Source organism: Dromiciops gliroides, chromosome 5, assembly GCF_019393635.1.
Source record: "Dromiciops gliroides isolate mDroGli1 chromosome 5, mDroGli1.pri, whole genome shotgun sequence".
NCBI lineage: Eukaryota > Metazoa > Chordata > Mammalia > Microbiotheria > Microbiotheriidae > Dromiciops > Dromiciops gliroides.
The window spans coordinates 101,212,700-101,235,442 of record NC_057865.1 but is presented as its reverse complement, the minus strand read 5'-3'; the positions used below and the strand labels follow the sequence as shown (position 1 = coordinate 101,235,442).

The 22,743-nt window shown below is 37.3% G+C and overlaps 1 protein-coding gene across 1 annotated transcript in view; it reads right to left on the bottom strand.

The window, feature by feature from the left end:
• Positions 1 to 22,743, bottom strand: part of LOC122728752 (TRPM8 channel-associated factor 2-like) — a 47,816-nt gene that overhangs the window by 2,148 nt on the left and 22,925 nt on the right. Inside the window, exons 3-7 of the mRNA XM_043967534.1 lie at positions 19,395 to 20,380; positions 18,945 to 19,039; positions 7,399 to 7,612; positions 6,735 to 6,974; positions 1,312 to 1,649 (exon numbers count right to left, since the gene is read on the bottom strand). Of these exons, the coding sequence (XP_043823469.1) occupies positions 1,312 to 1,649; positions 6,735 to 6,974; positions 7,399 to 7,612; positions 18,945 to 19,039; positions 19,395 to 20,380 (1,873 nt within the window). The remainder of the gene's footprint in view (positions 1 to 1,311; positions 1,650 to 6,734; positions 6,975 to 7,398; positions 7,613 to 18,944; positions 19,040 to 19,394; positions 20,381 to 22,743) is intronic.

The following is a 22,743-nucleotide window of genomic DNA, read 5'->3' as shown; positions in this document are numbered from 1 at the left end:
TGGTACATGATGGCAATGGAATATTATTGTGCTATAAGAAATTACAAGTAGGATGATTTCAGAAAGGCCTGGAAAGATTTGTATGAACTGATGTATAGTGAAGTGAGCAAAGCCAGGAGGACATTGTGCACATAGACAGCAATATTGTTTGATGAAGAACTGTGAATGACTTGACTATCCTCAGCAATACAATGATCCAAGACAATCCCAAAGAACTATTGATGAAACATACTATCCATCTCCAAAGAAATGATATTGATTGAACACAGACTGAAGAATGCTAATTTTCATTTTCTTTCATTTTCCCCTTTTATTCAAGTTTTCTTTTACAAAATAACTAATATGATAATGTTTTATATAATTACATATGTATAATCTATATCTCCTTGCTTACTGCCTCAGGGAGGGGAAAGGGAGGGAGGGAAGGAGGGATAAATTTTGGAACTCAAAACTTTAAAGAAAAATATCTATTATTAAAATAATAAGGTCACTGACTTCATGACCAGGGATAACTGTTAAAATATTTGCTATATAATAGAACTGATACTTTCTCATATTTGAAGGACAAGTAAGGAAGTAAAATTTCTAAAAAAGTTTCAGGAGATTTTTTTTTTTTTGGTTTTAGTGAGGCAATTGGGGTTAAGTGACTTGCCCAGGGTCACACAGCTAGTAAGTGTTAAGTGTCTGAGGCCGGATTTGAACTCAAGTCCTCCTGACTCCAGGGCTGGTGCTCTATCCACTGCGCCACCTAGCTGCCCCCAGGAGATTTTTAATTAACTAATTTGTCTAATTATAAAGCAAATCTTCAACTCTTCTTCAGTTTATAGTTTTAAATATTACACTGGGGGCACTGAAAGATTAAGCAACTTGTTTAGGGTCACATTGCTTGATGAGGGGTGAGAAGCAGGACTTGAACTTTGGTCTTCCTGACTAGAAGTTCAGTTTTTATATTCACTATATAACCCTGGCACTCATCAGATATTTTTATTCTACCTACATATTCTACCTCTCCCTGACCTGCACTCTTCCTCTACCTCCCACTTTTCCAACTACTTTTCACCTATTCAATTATACATCTCATGTGTTTGGGATTCAGGGGGTAGGGACATTAGTTTCAGAGGCACAGAGAAGGAGGCAGCAACACATAACAGATTCATACTTGTACCAGACTAAATATCATTTCCATGACTTAATTGGGTGGGTAAAGGAGAAATCTCCCAAGAGAATCAAAATTATCCACAAATATGCGGTTATTCCCTCCACTGAGGGTTCTCTATCTCCTATCCTGTAACCTCCAGCCACATCTAGTACCTGCAGATATGTCTCCAGGGCTGTCCAACCATACCACCTTGACAAGGAAGCTCCTTTTGTCTGATAATCTTTCAATCTGTTTTGCCGTTCTTTGGGCCTCAATGCAGGGTGTGTATCATTCCGGGAGATGTTCAAAACTGTCTCATGTACATAGACAGTCCAGATGTTGCAGGTGGCTTCAGTGGTATGTGGAGGGAACTCCAAGTCATTACGTTGTTGGTTATGACCCATCTCATGGAGGGGACCCCACAAGCCATATTTCCTTATATTGTGCTCAGAGAGTAGGGCATTTACTATATCCAGGTGACCCATGATAGGGTACCCTGAATGCATCCAACCTAGGTCCAAGGAAGGAAAAAGGGGTTAGAGTTCATATGCAAAAACTTTCTTACCCTCTACCTCCAAGTTATTCATTTCAACCCATATTTGTTAATTACCAAGTTTGTGTGAGGCACTGAGAATATTGATGAGAAAATTCTTAGGAAGCCAAATAGTCAAATATTGGGGGTTAGACCTGTACAGAAATAATAATGATATAAGATAGATTGAGTCACATGTACAGGAGATGTCCGAAATCCTTTGAAAATTTTAAGGGTCAACTATGACTGGTGGTAAGATTCTTTTTTTATTTAACAAAAGTATTTTATTATTTTCCAGTTACATGCAAAAATAGTTTCCAACACACATTTTCATAAGATTTTCAGTTCCAAATTTCTCTCCCTGCTTCCCTTCCCTCATCCCTCCCCAAGGCAGAAAACAACTGATATAGGCTACCTATGTACAATAGCATCAAACACATTTCTGCATTAGTCATACTATGAAAGAAGAATAAGAACAAAAGGGAAAAACCTCAAAAAAGAAAAAAAAAACAACAAAAAAATGAAAACAGTATGGTCCAATCTGCATTCAGAATCCACAGTTCTCTTTTCTGGATGTGAGAGCATTCTCTGTGATGAGTCCTTTGGAATTGTCCCAGATCACTGCATTGCTGAGAAGAGTCAAGTTTACCACAGTTGATCATCGTACGACATTGCTGTTACTGTATATGATGTTCTCCTGGTTCAGCTCACCTCACCCAGCACCAGTTGGTGTTAAAATTCTTAACCACATAAGGGATAGTAGTGATATATTATTTAAAAACCAAACCTGTGACTTCATATACACAGGGAATTCCCAATAAGTAATTTCATCTACCAAGAAAGACAAGGACCTTCTCTGTAACTTACTGTCTTTAAAAGTGTCTTACAACATAGACTGATCAAATTACTTGACTGGCATCACACAGCTAGCATGTGTCATAGATGGCACTCAGATCCATATCTTACTGATTCTAAGACCAGTTATCTATCTAGTACACCACATTGTTTCAAATGGATTATCTAAATTTGAAAAAGCTTTCAAATGAACAAAATTATTGCAGCTTGAAAAATGGAAGCTATTGATTTTTGTAAAAATTTCCACAATTTTTAAAATTTTTGAAATTTAAAAAATTGCACAGTTTTTTAAAAATTTCAACCAAAAATGTCCCAGCAAAGAGTATAGGGGGCTAATATAATATCAAATTGATAAAAGGTCAAATAATAGAAATCGGCAGTTTTTGAAAGAACAAATGCAAATTACCAACAACGAAATAAGAGAATGCCCATATCATTAATAATAAGAGAAATGATAATTAAAACATCTTTATATCTATTAACTTCAAAAACTGACAAAGACAAAAGTTGAAAATGGTAAATTCTGGAAGGGTTGTGGAGAGTCAGGCATGCTTAATGAACACTTTTGTGGAGTTAAGGAAGAACAGGAAGCAAAGTAAGTTCCCCTCAATACAAGAATGGTTGAACAAATTTTGGCATATGAATATAATGGAATATTATTTTGTTGCAAGAAAGAATGAATAGTTAGGATTGAAAGAAACTATTTTCATGAACTTATAAGTATGATTTGTATGAATTAATGTAGAGTGTAATAAAAAGATTCTACAAAATTACCTCAAAAAAAGAAGAAAACATGACGAAAAGATGCACCAGATCTTTACTTTAGAGTACTGGTTTTGAAAAAACCCTTCCTCCTCTCAGCAGAGGGCTAGGCTATTGTTAGAAAATGAAATATGTGTTGTTAGATATGTTACAATAGTTGGATATGACATGGCACATCATGGCAAAGTGGTTTGTTTTGCTTAGCTGTACTCTGTTAGAAGAATAGATTCTATTGGGGAGAGAATGGTTGGGAAGTAACAATGGTGTAAAGGTATCCAAAGTATTAAGGACAAAAATGAAATTTGAAGGGGGATAGAATACTTCCAACTGGGCAGATCAAGGAGAACTCCATGGAATAAATGACACCTGATTTGGATCTTTAAGGAAGGGTATTATTTTGTTAAGTAGAGATGGGGGTAGAAATTTTTTTTTCCCCTCATTTCAGGCATGGAACAATGAATCACTTTGTGAAGGAGATTAGTATGAGATAATGTGGGAAAGGCAGGTTAGAGCTAGATTGTTAATGGTGTTAAGTTTCAGGATAAAGACTATATTTATTGTGTATTTTATACTTTAATATAATTTATATATTAATTCATAGGACAATGGCCTTTCTGGTCTTATGATTAGTCAGGGCTACTGATGAGAGAGGCAGAAGGGTAGCGGCTGCTGTCAGGAGAGAACACCAACTTCTTCCTCATTCTGAGGTTGCCTATAAGCAACACATCAAAGGAAGGAGACCATAATCTTCTTGACCTATGTTTTGTCTGAACCATTATAATGTAGTGGTAGGTCAAGGTGTTTTGGAGAGAGGAAGAGCAAGAAAACCAGACTAGGCCTCTTCATTGCAGAATAATATGTCTATTGGGGTTTGGTTTCCCTGTGTGCCTGGGTTTATATTCCCATTTATTTTAGGAATCCCTGGGGAAGTCTAATTCCTCAGGCTGTGCTATAAGCTGTCCAAGGTCCTGTGAACAGAGAGCACCAAGGAAAATGTGATCTACCATCTATCATTTATTTATATCATCTTAATTCCTCTGGGCCTCAATTTTTACATCTGTAAACTAAAAGGATTTGATTAGGTGATTGCTTGCTTCCCTTCTGACTCAAAAAACCCTGTGGAATCTTGTCATTTGTCACCAAATCAGAGATTGTAGTTTCCTTGACAGAACTTTCTGCGAATTTTACTATTTTTTGAGACTGACCTCTAATGGAACATTTGAGATCTTGATTTACTGAAGGTTTTGCATATGAATGACATACTTAGACTGGTATATTAAGAAAATTAGTTGGACATCACTTTGAAGGATGAACTGGAAAGGGGATGGACTAGAGGCAGGGAATCTATTTAGGAATTTATTTAGGATGTTTGTGTTCCAAGCCATATCAATTCTACCTCCACAATTTCTCTAACATCTGTTTTCTTCTCTCCACTATTCTTCCCAGTCCAGACACATCTCTCAAAAGGACTACTCTAATAGATTCCTAAATAAATTCCTAAGAGGGAAGAGCCAAATGTGTAACCTTTAAAATTTTTAAGATTTTTAAGGCTCTAAGATTTTGAGCTTGGGCTGATTGGGTAAAGATGGTTTCATCAGCAGAAATGAGGACATTATGGGTAAGAGAGGGTTTAGGAGAAAATATAATGACATTCATTTTCACATACTGTCTTTTAATTACTGGTTGGCATTCATGAAAAATACCTACCTGAGAGTTAGTCATGTGGGACTAGAGCTGCACAAGATATTAGTGGTGACCTTTTTTTGAAAGAGATTGCAAAGGGGTAGTTTTTAGAGAAAGGAAAGATAAACTAGAGCAACATATTGGGAAATGCCTACATTTAGGAGGTAAGAGAAGGAAGACCAAATGAAATATTTTTTACCACTTATTTGACCATACTGCTTAAGATATTTATTTATTTATCAATTGATAGATCTATCTATCTATCATCTATCTATCTATCTATCTATCTATCTATCTATCTATCTATCTATCTATCTATCTATCTATCTATCTAGTGAGGCAATTAGGGTTAAGTGACTTGCCCAGGGTCACACAGCTAGTAAGTGTCAAGTGTCTGAGGCCAGATTTGAACTCGGGTCCTCCCGACTCCAGGGCCGGTGCTCTATCCACTGAGCCACCTAGCTGCTCCTGCTTAAGATATTTATTGTCACTAGCTGTGTGACCCTGGGCAAGTCACTTAACCCCAATTGCCTCACCAAAAAAGGAAAAAAAAAGAAAAAAAAAGATATTTATTGTCATATATCATTTAAGTAAATGTGTATGTCTTGTCTCTTCAACTAAATTGTTCCATCTCTAAAAACAGAATGTACCATATACCAAGGATTTCACTTCAAGAATATTCCATTTCCAGGGAAGCTAGGTGGCACAGGGGATAAAGCAGTGGTCCTGGATTCAGGACGACCTGAGTTCAAATCCAGCCTCAGACACTTACTAGCTGTGTGACCCTGGGCAAGTCACTTAACCCTCATTGCCCCACAAAAAGCAAAAACAAACAACAAACAACAAAAAAAGAGCATTCCATTTCCCATTTGCCCTGGCAATATCTAGATTCCTATATTCACCCAGAAATACATTTTACAGCCTCTTGGTTTGGATGAAAAATATAATCAGGATAAAAAAGGCTTTCAAAATATACACACTAAAAAAGAAAAAAAGAAAAAAATTATGGGCAGCTAGGTGACGCAGTGGATAGAGCACCAGCCCTGGAGTCAGGATGACTTGAGTTCAAATCCAGCCTCAGACACTTTACACTTACTAGCTGTGTGACTTTGGGCAAGAAAACTTAACCCTCATTGCCCTGAAAAAAAAAAAAGAAAAATATACACGAAGGGCCCTTAGATATTGTCTAATCAAGCCCCTCTCATTTGATAGATAAAGAAACTGATATTCAATGGATTGATTTGCCTCAGGTCATTGCTATATGTAAAAGATCTGGGACTCAAACCTGTCTTCTTATTTCCATCTAGTACTCTTTCTACCAACCTATTCTGACTTTATGTTTACTTTTCATACTAATAGTTTAAAAGAAACATGTAATTTGAATTTGAGGTTACATACTACATTGCACTCTCTGGAAGATGGTGATGTCCAGTGGAAAGATAATTATATTAGTCAGAAGACTCAGATTTGAATTCTCATTCTCCCAGTTATGTCCTATGCGACCTCAGGCAAATTACTTAACCTCTATGAATCTGTTTCCTCATATGCAAAATAAAAGATGATGGTCTAGATGTCCTCAGTGATGCTTTCCAACTCTCAATCTATGGTCCTATGGTTCTCTCTTTCATCTGTCCCCTTCCCTCACATTCCTGTGACAATGCCTTGCATATACAAGGTGACTAATAGCTATTCATTGAATGAATAGTGTTCATTCACTCATAGCAAGCTCAGATTGTTCTCTATCATAGGTACCAGAACACCTACCTTGTGAGATTTGCACATCAGTCACAATTCTCTCATGTCGAGGAAAGGGGTTGGCTTTGCCTCCAAGTCTGGCTATGGCTTCTGTTATCTCATTCCAAAGGCGGAGCAATGGCTCAGGGTTCTCAAGACGTTGCAGATTTTCAGCTGGCACTGTCAGGATAACACTATCTGCCTGCAGTTCCCCCCAGGGCACTGGATGGTGGCGGATGGAATTCTTCCATTCCTCCACAGATGTCTTTCCTGGGAATAGAGATCATGAAGTTATGGGTCTTGTGCTTCATTTGCCCCACCTCCTGGGCAAATTTGTGATTTGTACCCCATAAAACATATGCCAAAGAGCTTCTTATGCTCCCTCATCCTTTTCTGTCAGTCTTGGGATCTTGGCATTAAGAACTATGAGACCTTCAAGAACATTTGATGATTTTAGAATGAGAAAGCTGATGTCCAGAGAGATTATAACTTATTTCTGGTCACACTGGAGGCTATTCCAAATGCAGTCTCCTTTCCACTCTATCAAGTTTTCTTTAAATATACCATTCCTTTTCAATTCTAAAATGTCCATGTTACTCTTGACCAACCTGGGACTTTCACCTTGTTTATTATCCAGTTTATAACTCCCATTTGACTGTCTCTGGTTTTTGTCTCCCTTGAGACCTTTACTTACCAAGTACAAAGTAAGGAGCAGGTACAGCTCCAGTGAAGGTGATAGATGTATTACCCAAGGAACAGCCATTGGGCACGATGATGTAGACAAGGCCACCCCAGAGGCTAGAGATTGAGTTATTTGGTTTATTCAAGAAATGCTGGTAAATGACTACAGGTGCTCTGATTGTCTTATCATGCCCATTCAGGTTATCACTGTGGCAGCCAATCTGTACCTGGGTGGCCAGAAGGGGAAAACATGAAACATATTACATCTAACATATGTGTATGTCTTTGTGTATATGTGTATGTATGTATGTCTGTGAATGAGGAGGAGTTGTGCATAACTAGTCTCCTTACTAAGAGGGTGTAGCAGAGCTAGGGAACAAGTCACTTCAAGAATAAATATACTAGGGGGCAGTTAGGTGGTGCAGTGGATAAAGCACCAGCCCTGGATTCAGGAGGACCTGAGTTCAAATTCGACCTCAGATACTTGACCCTTACTAGTTGTGTGACCTTGGACAAGTCACTTAACTGTCATTGCCCTGCAAAAACAAACAAAAAACAAAACCAAAAGAATAAATATACTTAAAAAAGACTAAATAATTTTAACCTCCATAAAGTTAGATTTAATCTCTCACAGTGGCATATAGAAAACGGGTTTTCTCAGTAACTATGCTGAAGGACCACATGCTTTGGCAGATTATACCAAGATGCAAAGGCTTTGGATATAGTATTAGACTTAGAAAAATAAAATGCAGTCTTCAAGTCTCCCATTCAATGAAGTGTCTTAAGCATATGGTAAAATCAGAAATGGTTCCTTGTTAGAAGACATTAGAGATAACATTGTCAAATGGTACTTGGACCATTAGTATTCTTTTTTTTTTTGCTGGGCAATGGGGGCCAAGTGACTTGCCCAGGGTCACCCAGCTGGTAAGTGTCAAGTATCTGAGGCCGGATCTGAACCCAGGTACTCCTAAATCCAGGGCCGTTGCTTTGTCCACTGCGCCACCTAGCCACCCCCTGGACCATTAGTATTAAAGAAGGCATGAAAACAGGGAGACATGTTAACCAAAGTTATTTTCCATTGTCATGGACCATGTCTATTCTGCTCATATTCCAAGTAGAAGGGGAATTCCTCATGGATAATTAAATTTTCTTTAAATACTTTTATTGGTGGATGACTTTATAATTATTTAATCAAGTCCAAAACACAATGGGACCTCCTCAATGAAATTCATGGTCAAAAACACTTGGCTATGGACTCCACACAGGAAAAACAAAGTAGATGAAAAATGCAGCTTATCTTGATTAGGGCATGCAGTTGATTATGCATCATTCAATCATTCAGTGAAATAAGTTAGTAATATATATTGGATAGATACTGTCTTTGGATAATGACCTAGATCCTGTCCTAAATGGGTGGCAAATGAAGAGTAACACATTTGCAAAACTACATAGTATGGAACTTCCAGTGCCAAGATGGCAAACGAAGGAATCCTTTGAAGCTTTCCCAAAATTTCCCCTCCAAACTAATAGAAAACTTGTTCTGAATTATTTGAGGAGCAGGGAAGCAGCCTACAAGCCTGTGAGGAAAGGTCTGTCTTACCCAGGTGGGAGGGAAGTGAAGTTTGAGAACATTAGCAGCAAGGCTGTGAGACTAGGGCAATCCACTAGTGAAGCCCTGCCTGCCTGCAAACCAGCAGCCCCCTAAGAAGGTGGGCAGTCTGGGCAGTACAGCAGGGACCCTCACCAGTCACCCCACCCCCAGTACAAACCACCAGGGAGGCCTTGACCCCACTGCTGACTAGAGGCTGACCAATGGTGAGATCCTGACCCTGGGGCCTACCAGGATAGAAACTCTTTTCCCATAGCTGACCATCAGCAGGGGGCTCTAACTCTTGGACAGATCTGCAAAAACATTACTCCTCCAGTGACTGATAGCATAGTGACTCTGTTACTGTAGCAACTAAGCAGCAGGGTTCTAACTCTTAGGCAGATTTACAACAAAATTACTCCTTCAGGGCCTTTTAAAAGAGAAAACCTCTTAACAAAGTGATCCAGCAGCAGATTACCACCACTGGAGCAGACCAGCAACAAGATCCCTCCTCTAGGGCCAGCCACTAGAAAGAATCTATTATATAGCAACCCAGCAGCAGGGCACCATCCCTGGAAAAGGCCAACCCACAACCAGGGGAGGCCAAATGGGAGAACCAACCCCCCCCCCCCAATACCACACAGAAGGGAAGGTTACCCTACAGAGAAAGCAAGGAACAAAGCCCTGAAGCCCAGGGAAAGACACCATTAAGACCCAGAGCCTTAGCACAAAAACTTGGGACAGTGCAGAAATAGAGCCCAACTCTCTCAGTGAAACACCAAGTCACTAAAAAGGCCCAAAACAACCAAAAAAAAAAAAAACCTTGACTGTAGGAAGTTACTATGATGATAGGGAAGATCAAGGCATAAACTTAGAAGGGGACAATAGTGCCCAAATGACTACAGGTGAAGCTTCAAATAAAAATATAAATTGGTTTCAGGCTGAAAAAGAATTCCTGGAAAAGCTTAAAAAGGATTTTAAAAATCAAATGAATGAATTAGGAGAAAAATTGGGGAACGAAATGAAAGCAATGCAAGAGAACCATGAGAAAATAAGTCAATAGCATGGGAAAAGCTGTACATTTACTTAGGAAAATAACTCCTGAAAAAACAGAATTAGCCAAATGAAAAAGAAAGTACAAAAAGTCACTGAAAAAAATAATTCTTTAAAAATTAGAATTGAACAAATGGAAACTAATGACTCTACGAGACATCAACGTATGATAAAACAAAATCTAAAAAGCAGAAAAAAAAATGCAAAAATTTTCATTGGAAAAACAAGTGACCTAGAAAATAGATCCAGGAGATACAATATAAAAATTATTGGACTACCTGAAAGCCATGATAAAAAAAAATAAAAGCCTGGACAATATCTTTCAGGAAATTATCAGAACTGATAGTATCTGAATACAGATTGAAGCACAGTTTTTTCTTAATTCCTTTATCTGAAGTTTTGTTTCAGTTTTTTTTTTCACACCCTGGCTAATGTGGAAATATTTTGCTTGACTACACATGTATAACTTATATTCAATTGCTTGAGTTCCAGTTCCTAAGGGGATGGGGGTGGAGAGGAGGGAGAAAGAGAATTTGGAACACAAAGTTTTGCAAAACTGAAGTAAAAAAAATTGTTTTTACATGTAATTTGGGAAAATAAAATTCTAAAAAAATAATTTTTAAACATAAAAAAGAAATTATCAAAGAAAATTGCCCTGATATATTATAACCAGAGGGCAAAATAGAAATTAAAGGAATCCACTGATCACTGCCTGAAATAGATTCTAAAATGAAAACTCCCAGGAACTTCATAGTCAAATTTCAAAGTTCACAGATCAAGAAGAAAGTATTGCAAGCAGCCAAAAAGAAACAATTTAAATATCATGGAGCTACAGTCAGAATTATACAGGATTTGGTAGCTTCCACATCAAAGAACCACAGGGCTAAGAATATGACATACTGTAAGGCAAAGTTAGATTTACAACCAAGAATCACCTACCCAGCACAATTGAATATTATTTTTTTCAGGGAAAATGGATATTTAGTGAAATAGAGTACTTTCTTTTTCTTTTTTTTTTTGAAACAAACATTTATTTTATTTTTTCCAGTTACATGTAAAGATAGTTTTCAACAGTCATTTTCATAAGATTTTTCCATGACTACTCATGTATAACTTATTTTGAATTGCTTGAGTTCTTGCAGGTGGGGGGTGGGAATGGAGGGGGAAAGAAAAGTTGGAACACAAAGTTTTTTAAAAATTGATGTTTTTACATATATTTTGGAAAATAAAATTCTATTAAAAAGAAGATTTAGAGTTCCAAATTTTTCTCCCTCCCTCCCTTTCCTCCCCACTCCACAAGACAGCAATCAATCTGATATAGGTTATTTATGTACAATCCACAAGTGCTCTTTTTTTTCTTTTTAGTCTGTGTTCAATCAATATCAGTTCTTTCTTTGGGAATAGATAGTATGCCTAATCATTAGTCCCTTGGGATTGTCTTGGATCGTTGTATTGCTGAGAGTAGTTAAGTCATTCACAATTGCTCATCAAACAATATTGCTGTCTCTATGTACAATGTCTTACCAGTTTTCACTTCACTATGCATCAGTTCATATGAGTCTTTCCAGGTTTTTCTGGGATCATCCTGTTTGACATTTCCTGTAGCACAATTCCATTCCACTACAATCATATACCATCACAGCTTCTTCAGTCATTCCTCAATTGATGAATATTCCCTTGATTCCCAATTCTCAACCACCACAGAGTTGCTATAAATATTTTTTGTACAATTTTCCCCCTTTTCTCTTTTTCATGATTGCTGTTAACTGTTTCCCTCCATCCTATTCCCTTCCCCATGATATTTACTCTATTATCCATCTTCTTTCATCTTATCACCCTTCAAAAAGGATTTGCCTCTGTCTTTCCCCTCCCCCACTTCCTTCTTTTGCCCCTCTCTCTTTATCCCCTTCCCCTCCTATTTTCCTGCAGTGTTAGATAGATCACTCCACCCAATTGAGTATGTATGTTATTCCCTACTTGAGCCAATTCTGATTAGTGTTAGACTCATTTACTGCCCAGATTAAATAGATTACTCCACCCAATTAGGTGTGAATGTGAATACCTCCTTGAGGAAACTATGATGTGATTAAGGTCTTTGAGCCTATTCTTATGAGTGTAAATTTCATTTACTGCCCTGTTCCTCCCCTATCTCTTCCCCTATTTCATAAACCCTTTCCTGTTTCTTTCATGTGGGATTTTACCCCATGCTACCTCTACCCTTCCCCTTCCCCCAGTGTACTCCTCTCACCCCTCAATTTTACCCTAAACATGTTATCATGGGGAAGCTAGGTGACACAGTGTACAAAGCATCCACTCTGGACCCAGGGAGACCCCAGCTAAAACACAGCCTCAAATGCAAGACAGTCACCCACTGCACAACCCCAGGTATGTGCCCCAACTCCAATTTTTTATGGTTGTTTAGGGTCTTGTATTTGAAAGTCAAATTTTCCATTCAGTTCAGGTCTTTTCATCATGAATACTTGAAAGTCCTCTTTTTCATTAAAGTCCCATTTTTTCCTCTGAAAGATTATGATGAGTTTTGCTGGATAGGTGATTCTTGGTTTTAATCCCAATTCCTTTGCCCTCTAGAATATCATATTCCATGCCCTCTTCTCCTTTAATGTAGAAGCTGCTAGATCTTGTGCTATCCTGACTGGGGCTCCACAGTACTTGAATTCTTTCTTTTTGGCAGCTTGCAATATTTTCTCCTTGACTTTAGAGTTCTGGAATTTGGCTATAATATTCCTAGGAGTTTTCCTTTTGGTATCTCTTTCTGGAGGTGAGAGGTGGATTCTTTCAATTTCTATTTTATCTTCTGCTTCTAGCATGTCAGGGCAATTTTCCTTGACAATTTCCTGGAAGATGATGTCTAAGCTTTTTCCTTGATCATGGTTTTCAGGTAGACCATAATTTTCAAATTATCTCTCCTGGACCTATTTTCCAGGTCAGCAGTTTTTCCCAGAAGACATTTCACATTGCCCTCTATTTTTTTTTATTCATTTGGATTTGCTTTATTGTGTCTTGGTTTCTCATAAAGTCACTGGCTTCCATTTGTTCAATCCTTATTCTTAGGCAATTATTTTCATCAGAGAGCTTTTCTGTTTGGCTTTTCAAGCTATTGACTTTTTTCTCAGTCTTTCCTGCATCACCCTCATTTCTCTTTCCATTTTTTCCTCTTATCTTCAAAGTCCTTTTTGAGCACCTCTATGGCCTGAGACCAATTCATATTTTTCTTGGAAGCTTTAGATATAGGGGCCCTGATGTTGACATCTTCCTCTGAGGGTGCACCTCAGTCTTCCTTGTCAATAAAGAAACTTTCTATGGTCCTCACTTTTCTCTGTCTGCTTATCTTGCCTTTCTTTTACTTGACTTTTAGCTCCTTAAAGTGGGGCACTGTTTCCAGGCTGTACTGTCCCAAGCTTCAGGGTGTCCCATGTGGTATGATTTAAAGAGGGGCAGGCTCTTCACTCATCTTGCCTGTTTCCTGGTCTGTAGATAACCCCAGGCTAATTTGCTAATTAACCAGACAGCAAAACTTTGTGTGCTGTGGTTGTTAGCTCCCACAAGCCTATCAAAATAGAGTACTTTCAAGAATTTCTGATTAAAAGGCTAAAATTGAATAAAAATTTTGACCTCTAAATACAAATATCAAGGGAAAAATAAAAAGGTAAAAAAGAAACAAAAAAAGAAAAATATAAGAAATTCAATGAGGTTAAACTGTTCATATTTCAATATGATAAGACAAGATTTGTGAGTCTTAATAACTATATTATAAGAGTAATTAGAAGGAGTATATGTAGATAGAGGGTGTGGTTATAAGGTGACATTGATAGGACAACACCCCAAAAATAAAATAAAGGGGTAAGAAAGAAATTTCATGGAAGTAGGAGAAAAGAATTGAATGGAGGTAAATTGTCCCACAAAAAAAAGAGGCATGAAAGAACTATTTTAATGGAGAGGAGGAAGAAAGAGTGGTAGGAAAAGATTAAATATTACTCTCATCAAAAGTGGCTCAAAGAGGGAATAACATACACATTCAGTTGGATATAGAAATCTATCTTAACCTTTAAGGAAGTAAAAAAGGGAAGGTGATAATAGAAGGGGGAGGGGAACTGATACAAGGGAGGGGATATTGGGGAAGGCAGTGATCAGAAGTTAAATACTTGTGAGGATGTAAAGGGTGGGGATAAAAGTGGAGGGGATAAACAGGCAAAAATAGCATGGAGGGAAATAAATAGTTATCATAATTACAAATGGGAATGGGATGAACTCAGACATTAAATGGAAATTGATAGCAGAATGGATTCAAAACCCTAATCCTCCAATATGTTGTTTCCAAGAAACACATTTGAAGCAGAGAGATAGACACAGGGTAAACATGAGGGGCTGCAATAGAATCAATTATGCTTCAGCTGAATCAAAGAAAGGGTAGCAATCATAATTTCAGACAAAGCAAAAGCAAAAATACATCCAATTAATAGTGATAAAGAAGGAAACTATATATTGCTGAAAGGTACTATAGACAATGAAGTTATATCAATGCTTAACATATATGCACCAAATGGTATAACATCTAAATTTTTAAAGAAGTTGAATGAGTTACAGGAGGAAATAGATAATAAAACTATACTAGTGGGGGACATTAACCTTTCCCTCTCAGAAATGGATAAATTCAAGTAAAAATAAATAATAAAGAAGTTAAGGAAGTGAATAAAATTTTGGAAAAGTTAGATATGATAAATCTCTGGAGAAAATTGAATGGAAATAGAAGGGAATATACAATTCTCTCAGTAGTACATGGGACCTACAGAAAAATTGAGCATGTATTAGGGCATAAAAACCTCACAACCAGATTCAGAAAAGCAGAAATGGTAAACACAGCCTTTTCTGATCATAATACAATAAAAATTATATTCATTAATGGAAAATTGAGAGATTAAAATCAATTAGAAATTAAATGGTCTAATCCTAAGAAACAAGTAGGACAAAGAACAAATCTTGGAACAAACAATGATTTCATTAAAGAAAACAACAATAATGAGACAACATATAAAAATTTATGGGATGCAGCTAAAGTACTACTTAGGGGAAAATTAATGTTCCTAACTGCTTACATCAGTAAAATAGAGAAAAAGTAAATCAGTGAATTGGATATGCAACTAAAAAAACCCTAGAAAATGAGGAAATTAAAAATCCCCAATGAAACACACAATTATAAATCCTGAAAATCACAGAAGAGATTCATAAAATTAAAAGTAAGAAAACCATTGAGTTAATAACTAAAAGTATGGTTGTATAAAAAAATTAAATAGATAAACCACTGGTTAATTTGATCAAAAAAGGCAAGAAAACCAAATTACTAGTATCAAAAATGAAAGTGTTGAACTCATCACCAATGAAAAGGAAATAAAGACAATTGTTAGAAAGTATTTTGCTCAATTATATACCAAAGAATTTGACAACCTAAGTGAAATGGATGAATACTTATAAAAATATAATTTACCTAGATTAACAGAAGAAAAATAAAATACTTAACTCCCATTTTAGAGAAAAAATTAACAAGACATCAGTGAACTTACTAAGAAAAAAATTCCCAGGACCAGATGGATTCACAAGTGAATTCTGCCAAACATTTAAAGAACAATTAATCCCAATACTATATAAATTCCTTGAAAAAAATAAGTGAAAAATGAGTCCTACCAAATTCATTTTATGATATACTCAAACCAAGAAGAATCACAACAGAGAAAGAAAATTATAGACCAATCTCCCTAATGAATATTGTTTCAAAAATTTTAAATAAATACTAGCAAAAAGATTACAGCAATGCATCACAAGGATCATACACTATGACCAGGTGGGATTTATACCAGGAATGTAGAGCTGGTTCAATCTTAGAAAAACTATTAGCATAATTGACCATATTGGGGCAGCGAGGTGGCGCAGTGGATAAAGCACCAGTCCTGGATTCAGGAGTACCTGAGTTCAAATCTGACCTCAGACACTTGACACTTATTAACTGTGTGACCCTGGGCAAGTCACTTAACCCCAATTGCCCCACAAAAACAAAAACAAAAAATAATTGACCATATCAATAACAAAAGCAACAGAAATCATATGATTATTTCAATAGATGCAAGAAAAGCTTTTGGCAAAGTTCAGCACCCATTCCTTTTAACTAGAGAGGATAGGAATAAAAGGAACTTACCTTAAAATGGAAAGTACTATTTATTTTATTTTTTTTTTACATATAAGGTATTTTATTTTTTCTGTTACATGTAAAGATAGTTCTCAACTTTTGTTTATACAAGCTTTACAATTTCAGATTTTTCTCCCTCCCTCCCTCCCCTCCCTTCCCCCTCCCCTAGACAGCAGTACTATTTATTTAAAACCATCAGCAAGCATTATCTGTAATGGGCATAAACTAGAAGCCTTCCCAATGCAATTAGGGGTGAAGGAAGGATGCCCATTACCACCTCTATTGTTTAATATTGTACTAGAAATATTAGCTATAGCAATAAAAGAAGAAAAAGAAATTAAAGGAACTAGAATAGGTAATGAGGAAACCTATCACTCTTTGCAGATATGATGTTATACTTAGAAAATCCTAGAGAATCAACTAAAAATCTACTCAAAATTATTTAGAACTTCAGCAAAGTTGCAGAATACAAAATAAACCCAAATAAATCATAATCATTTCTATATACTACCAAAAAAGTCCAGCAACAACAGATAGGAGAGATTATTTTTAAAATAATCATAGACAAAATAAAATACTTGGGAGTCTACCTTCCAAGACAAACCCAGGAACTATCTGGCCAGAAATATAAAACAGTTTTCACACAAATTAAGTCAGACCTAAACAATTGGAAAAATATTAATTGTTCATGGGTAGGCAAAGAAAATACAATAAAAATGAAATTCCTCCCTAATTTAATTTTTTTAGTGAAATACCAATCAAACTATCAAAAAATATTTTATATATCTAGAAAAAATAATAACAACATTCATCTAGAAAAACAAAAGTTCAAGAATATAACAGAAATTAATGAAAAAAATGTGAAAGAAGGTAGCCTAGCAATACTATATCTCAAACTGTACTAAAAAGTGGTAATTCTCAAAACAATCTAATACTGGCTAAGAAATAGAGAGGTGGATCAGTGGAATAGAATAGGTAGAAATTACACTATAGTAAATGATTGTAGCAATCTAGTATATGATAAACCCAAAGATCCAAACTTTTGGAGCAAAAACTCATTATTTGACAAAAACTGCTGGGAAAAGTGAAAAACAGTATGGTAGAAACTAGGTATAGACCTACATCTCACACCATATACTAAAATAAGGTCAAAATGGGTACATGATTTACACATGTAGGGTGATACCAAAGTTTATCAAATTTATGGACAAAGCAATCATTTAGAACCAAAGAAGTATAGAGAACATTACAAAAATGTAAAATAGATAATTCGATTATATAAAATTAAAAAGTTTTTGCAAAACAAAACTAATATAACCAAGATTATAAGGGAAGCAGAAAACTGGAAAAGAATTTTTGCAACAAGTATCTCTGATAAAGGCTGCATTTCTCAATTATATAGAGAACCAAGTCAAATTTATAAAAGTACAAGTCATTTCCCAATGGATAAGTGATCAAAGGATATGAACAGGCATTTTTTCAGACAAAGAAATCAAAGCTATCCATGGTTGTATGAAAAAATTCTCTAGATCACTATTTATCAGAGAAAGGCAAATTGAAACAACTCTTAGGTATTACCTCAAACCTATCAGAGTGGCAAATATAACAAAAAAGGAAAATATTGGATATTGGAGAGGATATGGGAAAACTGGGATGCTAATTCACCGTTGGTGGAGTCATGAATGCATCCAACCATTCTGGAGAGCAATTTGGAACTATTCTCAAAAGGCATACACTGTGCATACACTTTGATCCAGCAATACCACTGCTAGGTTTATATACCAAAGACATCCCCAAAAAGAGAAAAAGACCTATTTGTACAAAAATATTTATAGCAGAGCTTTTTTTGTGGTGGCTAAGAATTGGAAATCAAAGGAATGACTATCAATTGGGAAATGGCTTAAAAAGCTGTGGTATATGATGGTCATAGTACATTAAGAAATGTCAAGCAGGATGATTTCAGAAAGGCTTGGAAATACTTTTATGGATTGAACCAAGCAGAACCAGGAGAGCATTGTACACAGTGATAGCAATATTGTTTGATGAAGAACTGTGAATTACTTAACTATTCTCAGCAATGCAATGATCCAAGACAATCACAAAGGACTAATGATGAATCATACTATCTACCTCCAGAGAAAGAACTGATATTGATTGAATACAGACTGAAGCATGCTATTTTTCACTTTCTTTCATTTTTTCTTTTATTCATGTTTTCTTATACAATATCACTAATATGGTAATGTTTTACATAATTGCACATGGATAGCCTATATCTGCTTGCTTGTTGCCTCAGGGAGGGGAATGGGGAGGTTGGGAAGGAGGGATAAAATTTGGAATTCAAAACTTTTATTTAAAAAAAAAAAAGCTGTATAGTATGTCCAGTGATCCCAAGCTCCTTTTTGTTACCAAACTCCAGTGGGTTTTTTTTTATGATGGTGTATATCTTTGAAGAATGAGTCTCCTGTGAATCTAAATTGGAGGTGCTCAAAAAAGCAAAGAAAAAAGCCAAGCCTGTCCAGACAAGAGAGAAGCAGTTGTGGTAGGAAATGACCCCCATGGAGGAGGTTTTGGTTGGGAAGTCAGTGGGTCATTTAAAATGTAGGCTAAATGTTTATTGTATCTGCAATCATGGGGTGAACGAGAATGGGCAAGCTATAGCTATACAGGAGTATGTAAGCAATAAGCCAAATATGAACAGAGAGTTTGGGGAAGTTACCTTCACATTAGAGGAACAAGCAGAATGTGGTATTGTTATATTCAGAGTACAGCCTGGATGCAGGTAAAGACCAGTACTTTTCCAAATATTGCCACCTAAAAATCAGGAGGACAGGTGAGACTCTTTGATTTTCCCTTCTCAACCAGACTTCTCACTTTCCTCTAAAAGTCCCCAAATCATCATTTCATTCTTTCTCCAAATCTCAAATATTCCATACCCCCCTGTATTCTCTCCACCATCTCTGCATAATTCAAACCTTCATGATCTCCAAGAGTTAACATAATGGAGATTATCTCTAAGGCAGACATATCTCCAGGGTATCCTTCTGGGGTCACGCAGCTCCATCATTTCCCCCAGCATCCACCATGATCCGATCTCTGACCTCTCCTTTTCTTACCCCCCCCCACCAAGTATCTCTCCCCTAGATTTCTATTAATGATACATTCTTACTTTGACTGCTGAGATCCATTTCCATGTTCATAGAGGATGCTGGTGCACATAAACAAGGGATGGAACTTCGGTACCCTAATCTGTAGATTTCTGAAGCAAAATCTGGCTTGACACAGGCCAGTTCAGAGGCCACATGGAGCAGAATCCTGTCACTGGAGTCTTTGAACAAAGGGTTTTTGCTGTTGACAACAGGGAGCTGAGTTGTTTTTATCACCTTCTTTAATATTTGGTGTATAGAGTCATAGATGGGGGTTTTTCCTGTCGAGAGCAACAGGAAGGCTGAATAGTCCTTGATGAGCTTCTCTTGCCATTTCCATGGTAACTTTCCAGTCTTATTTTTCACCATCTCCAAGAACTGGACCATAGCCAAGCGGAAGTGATAACTCCTTAGCCCAGTGGGATAATAGGTGCCATTCCTTAGATGCTCACCAAGCATGGATATGCCAAAGGAATTGAGGAGGTGGTTGCTAGCAAAGTCTGTCAAAACACACTTGTTTGGATTGTTGTAGAACCATGACCATGACTGGCCTCCAATCAGTAACCCCCCGCCTTCTGCCACAAACTCCAACCTTTGCTTTGCCTGACTGTCATTATAGATAGTGCAGCAGTAGACACTCAGGTCAGTAGTCAGGTGGTTTTCTAAACTACAATTCATGCCATCACGAGTGAGCCGGTGGAATAACCTTTCGCATTCTGAGGTCACTCCAATTTTGCCTCTCTGGTCTCCTTTCAGCCAGCGAATAGCATTGATCAGAAACTGGTGAAATTTAGGAGAGAAGAGCAAGCCCTCATGGGAAAGAACTATCACTCGACCTTGACCATAGCGGGCTCCTGCCACAGTGCAGGAAAGGTGGTCATTAAGTGCAAGAGGGAAAGCCAGAGGCCCATGTACCAACAGGTTAGAGGGAACCCCACAGTCTTTGATCTCCATCACTATGATTCCATCTAGGAGCTGACGCTGGTCTTCGGAGATATCCTCTCCAAACCTAGAAAAGATTTATTTCCTTTCAGTGATGAAGGGATAGATGGAAAAGGAAGTAGACACGGGGGTAAAATACTTCAGGTTAAATAGTGTAACAATTGGAATGACGCCACCTTCTGGAGACTTACTCTAGGAAAGCTCCACCATGAGGAGAAGGCCTCTGAGGGCAAGGCCATGCAGCTTTTCTTTGGCGTCAGGAAGTGACGTTTGCTTGTGGGAGGAAGAGGGGCAAGGCTGCCTCTCTCGCTTTTTCTTTCCTCAGGACTCTGGTGGAGAGTGGAGCTAGAAATGTGCTCTTCCTTTAATAGATAGATGAATCTAGGCCTTTCTCTTTCTCTTCCCCAAATTCTTATTCTCCTTAATAAATGCTTAAAAGTCTAAACTCTTGCTAAAGTTATAATTTATTGGTGACCACTCATTAGATATTTTAGACAGACTAGCTAGAATTTTAGGCCCTTACAATAGTAAATTAACACATCCTATTTGCAGAGACTTGTAATAAAGAGACACTTGAGTTAATGTTCTTTGCCTTTTCTGACCCAGGTCAAAGTGGATTCCTGGTTTTTTATACTGAAAATCATAGCATAGCTGAATTTCAGAGCTGGAGGTAACTTCACTAACCATCCGTTGCTCTTAATTCTACCCTCTAAGGACAAATAGGACAAGTTCAAAGACTTGAAGACAGCTATTACATCCTCTATAAATCTCTTCTCCATGTGAAACTTCGCAGTTCCTTCAACTGACCCTCATATAGCATGAAAGGGAAAACTTTTACCATACTGGTTACTCTCCTTGCTTGTCCACATCCTTCCTAAAATGTGGTACTAACATTTGGAATTGAACAGGTCCCGGGAGAGTATTACCTCCTCTATATAAGTGGAACCTCTTTAATAGCTGAAGGAAGCCTAAAGATTCTACAGAGGGAATTGTGTGCCTCAGTGCCTTTAATTCTGAAAGGAATGGATAGGTTAAATATACCACATCATGACAAAGTGGTTTGTTTTGCTTAGCTGTACTCTGTTAGAAAAATAGATTCTGCTGGGGAGAGAATGGTTGCCATAGTTATAATGAAATCCAAACACTAACTTTTCCCCTCCTTCTCAGCACTCTTTTCCATGCAAAGAGGAGGGGTTCAGAACTATGCCATCCAGGTAATATATCTTTGAGGATTACCTCAGAACCCTCCCAAGATGTTGATATCATTGCCTAGGAGAGGAACACTAGGAATTACAACTGTACAACCTCTCATGCCAAACTATACAGGAAGAGAAAGCACATTTGACTTTATGCAGCAACCTAGTACTTTGTCTCATATATCCACAACACAGGACTCTTTTTCTCATTCTAAACGCAGAATTAGCTCTGAGGGTCCACACTCAGACACTCTCACATTCACTGACTCATATTCTACTGCTTCTCTGTTAACCCTCAATATTAACTATAATCCATCTGAAAACCCAACCAGAGGTTGGCATTTTAGCCACCACACCAAACTATAACATGGATTGTTTTGGCTTTATTCCTTGAGGGCCAGGTCCATTATGTTTGCACACTCCCTCCAGGGTTCTATACTTTGTGAAGCTTTTGTGAAGAGTCTCTTTTCTCTGTCATTGGCCAGAGCCCCAACTAATTTTGTTCTCTCAATCTCAGGGGTCCAATCACCATGATTTCATTTAACCACTTAACACACGTATTAACTTTTCCAGAAGAATATTGAATTCAAAGGTATAGCAAGGGGGCGGCTAGGTGGCGCAGTGGATAAAGCACCGGCCCTGGAGTCAGGAGTACCTGAGTTCAAATCTGGCCTCAGACACTTAACACTTACTAGCTGTGTGACCCTGGGCAAGTCACTTTACCCCAATTGCCTCACTAAAAATAAAAAAAGGTATAGCAAGAAAAATCATATAAACATTTCCCCCTATACCTCAGGATCATAATCTTCCCTCTAGCACTCAGTCTTTAAGGAAAATAGGGAGACTGGGTTCACAATTTAACTTAGTTTCTACATAGAATTAGTCCCACCAAATTCAATTCCAATTTCTCCCTGCCCCACTTCCATGTATGCCCAGGGACTGATTTCTCAGGGATTCCCTATTGGGTTCTGCCACTAAAGTACTACTACCCTGCTTGCCTTTTTTTTTTTAGCTGGAAGATGGCCATGTATTCTTGATTTATGGCATTAAGACTTTATATCATGTCAAGAAAGAAGGGCTTAGAATGTGGGCTCAATGATTGTACTATACTGTTTATTGGCCAAGTAATCCTGAGCAAGTCATTTAACCTTAATGCTCCTCAGGCAACTAACTCCTAGAATATGGCAGGGTAGAAAGGCCTTAGTGTCAAGGGACATAGGTTCAAATATTTTCT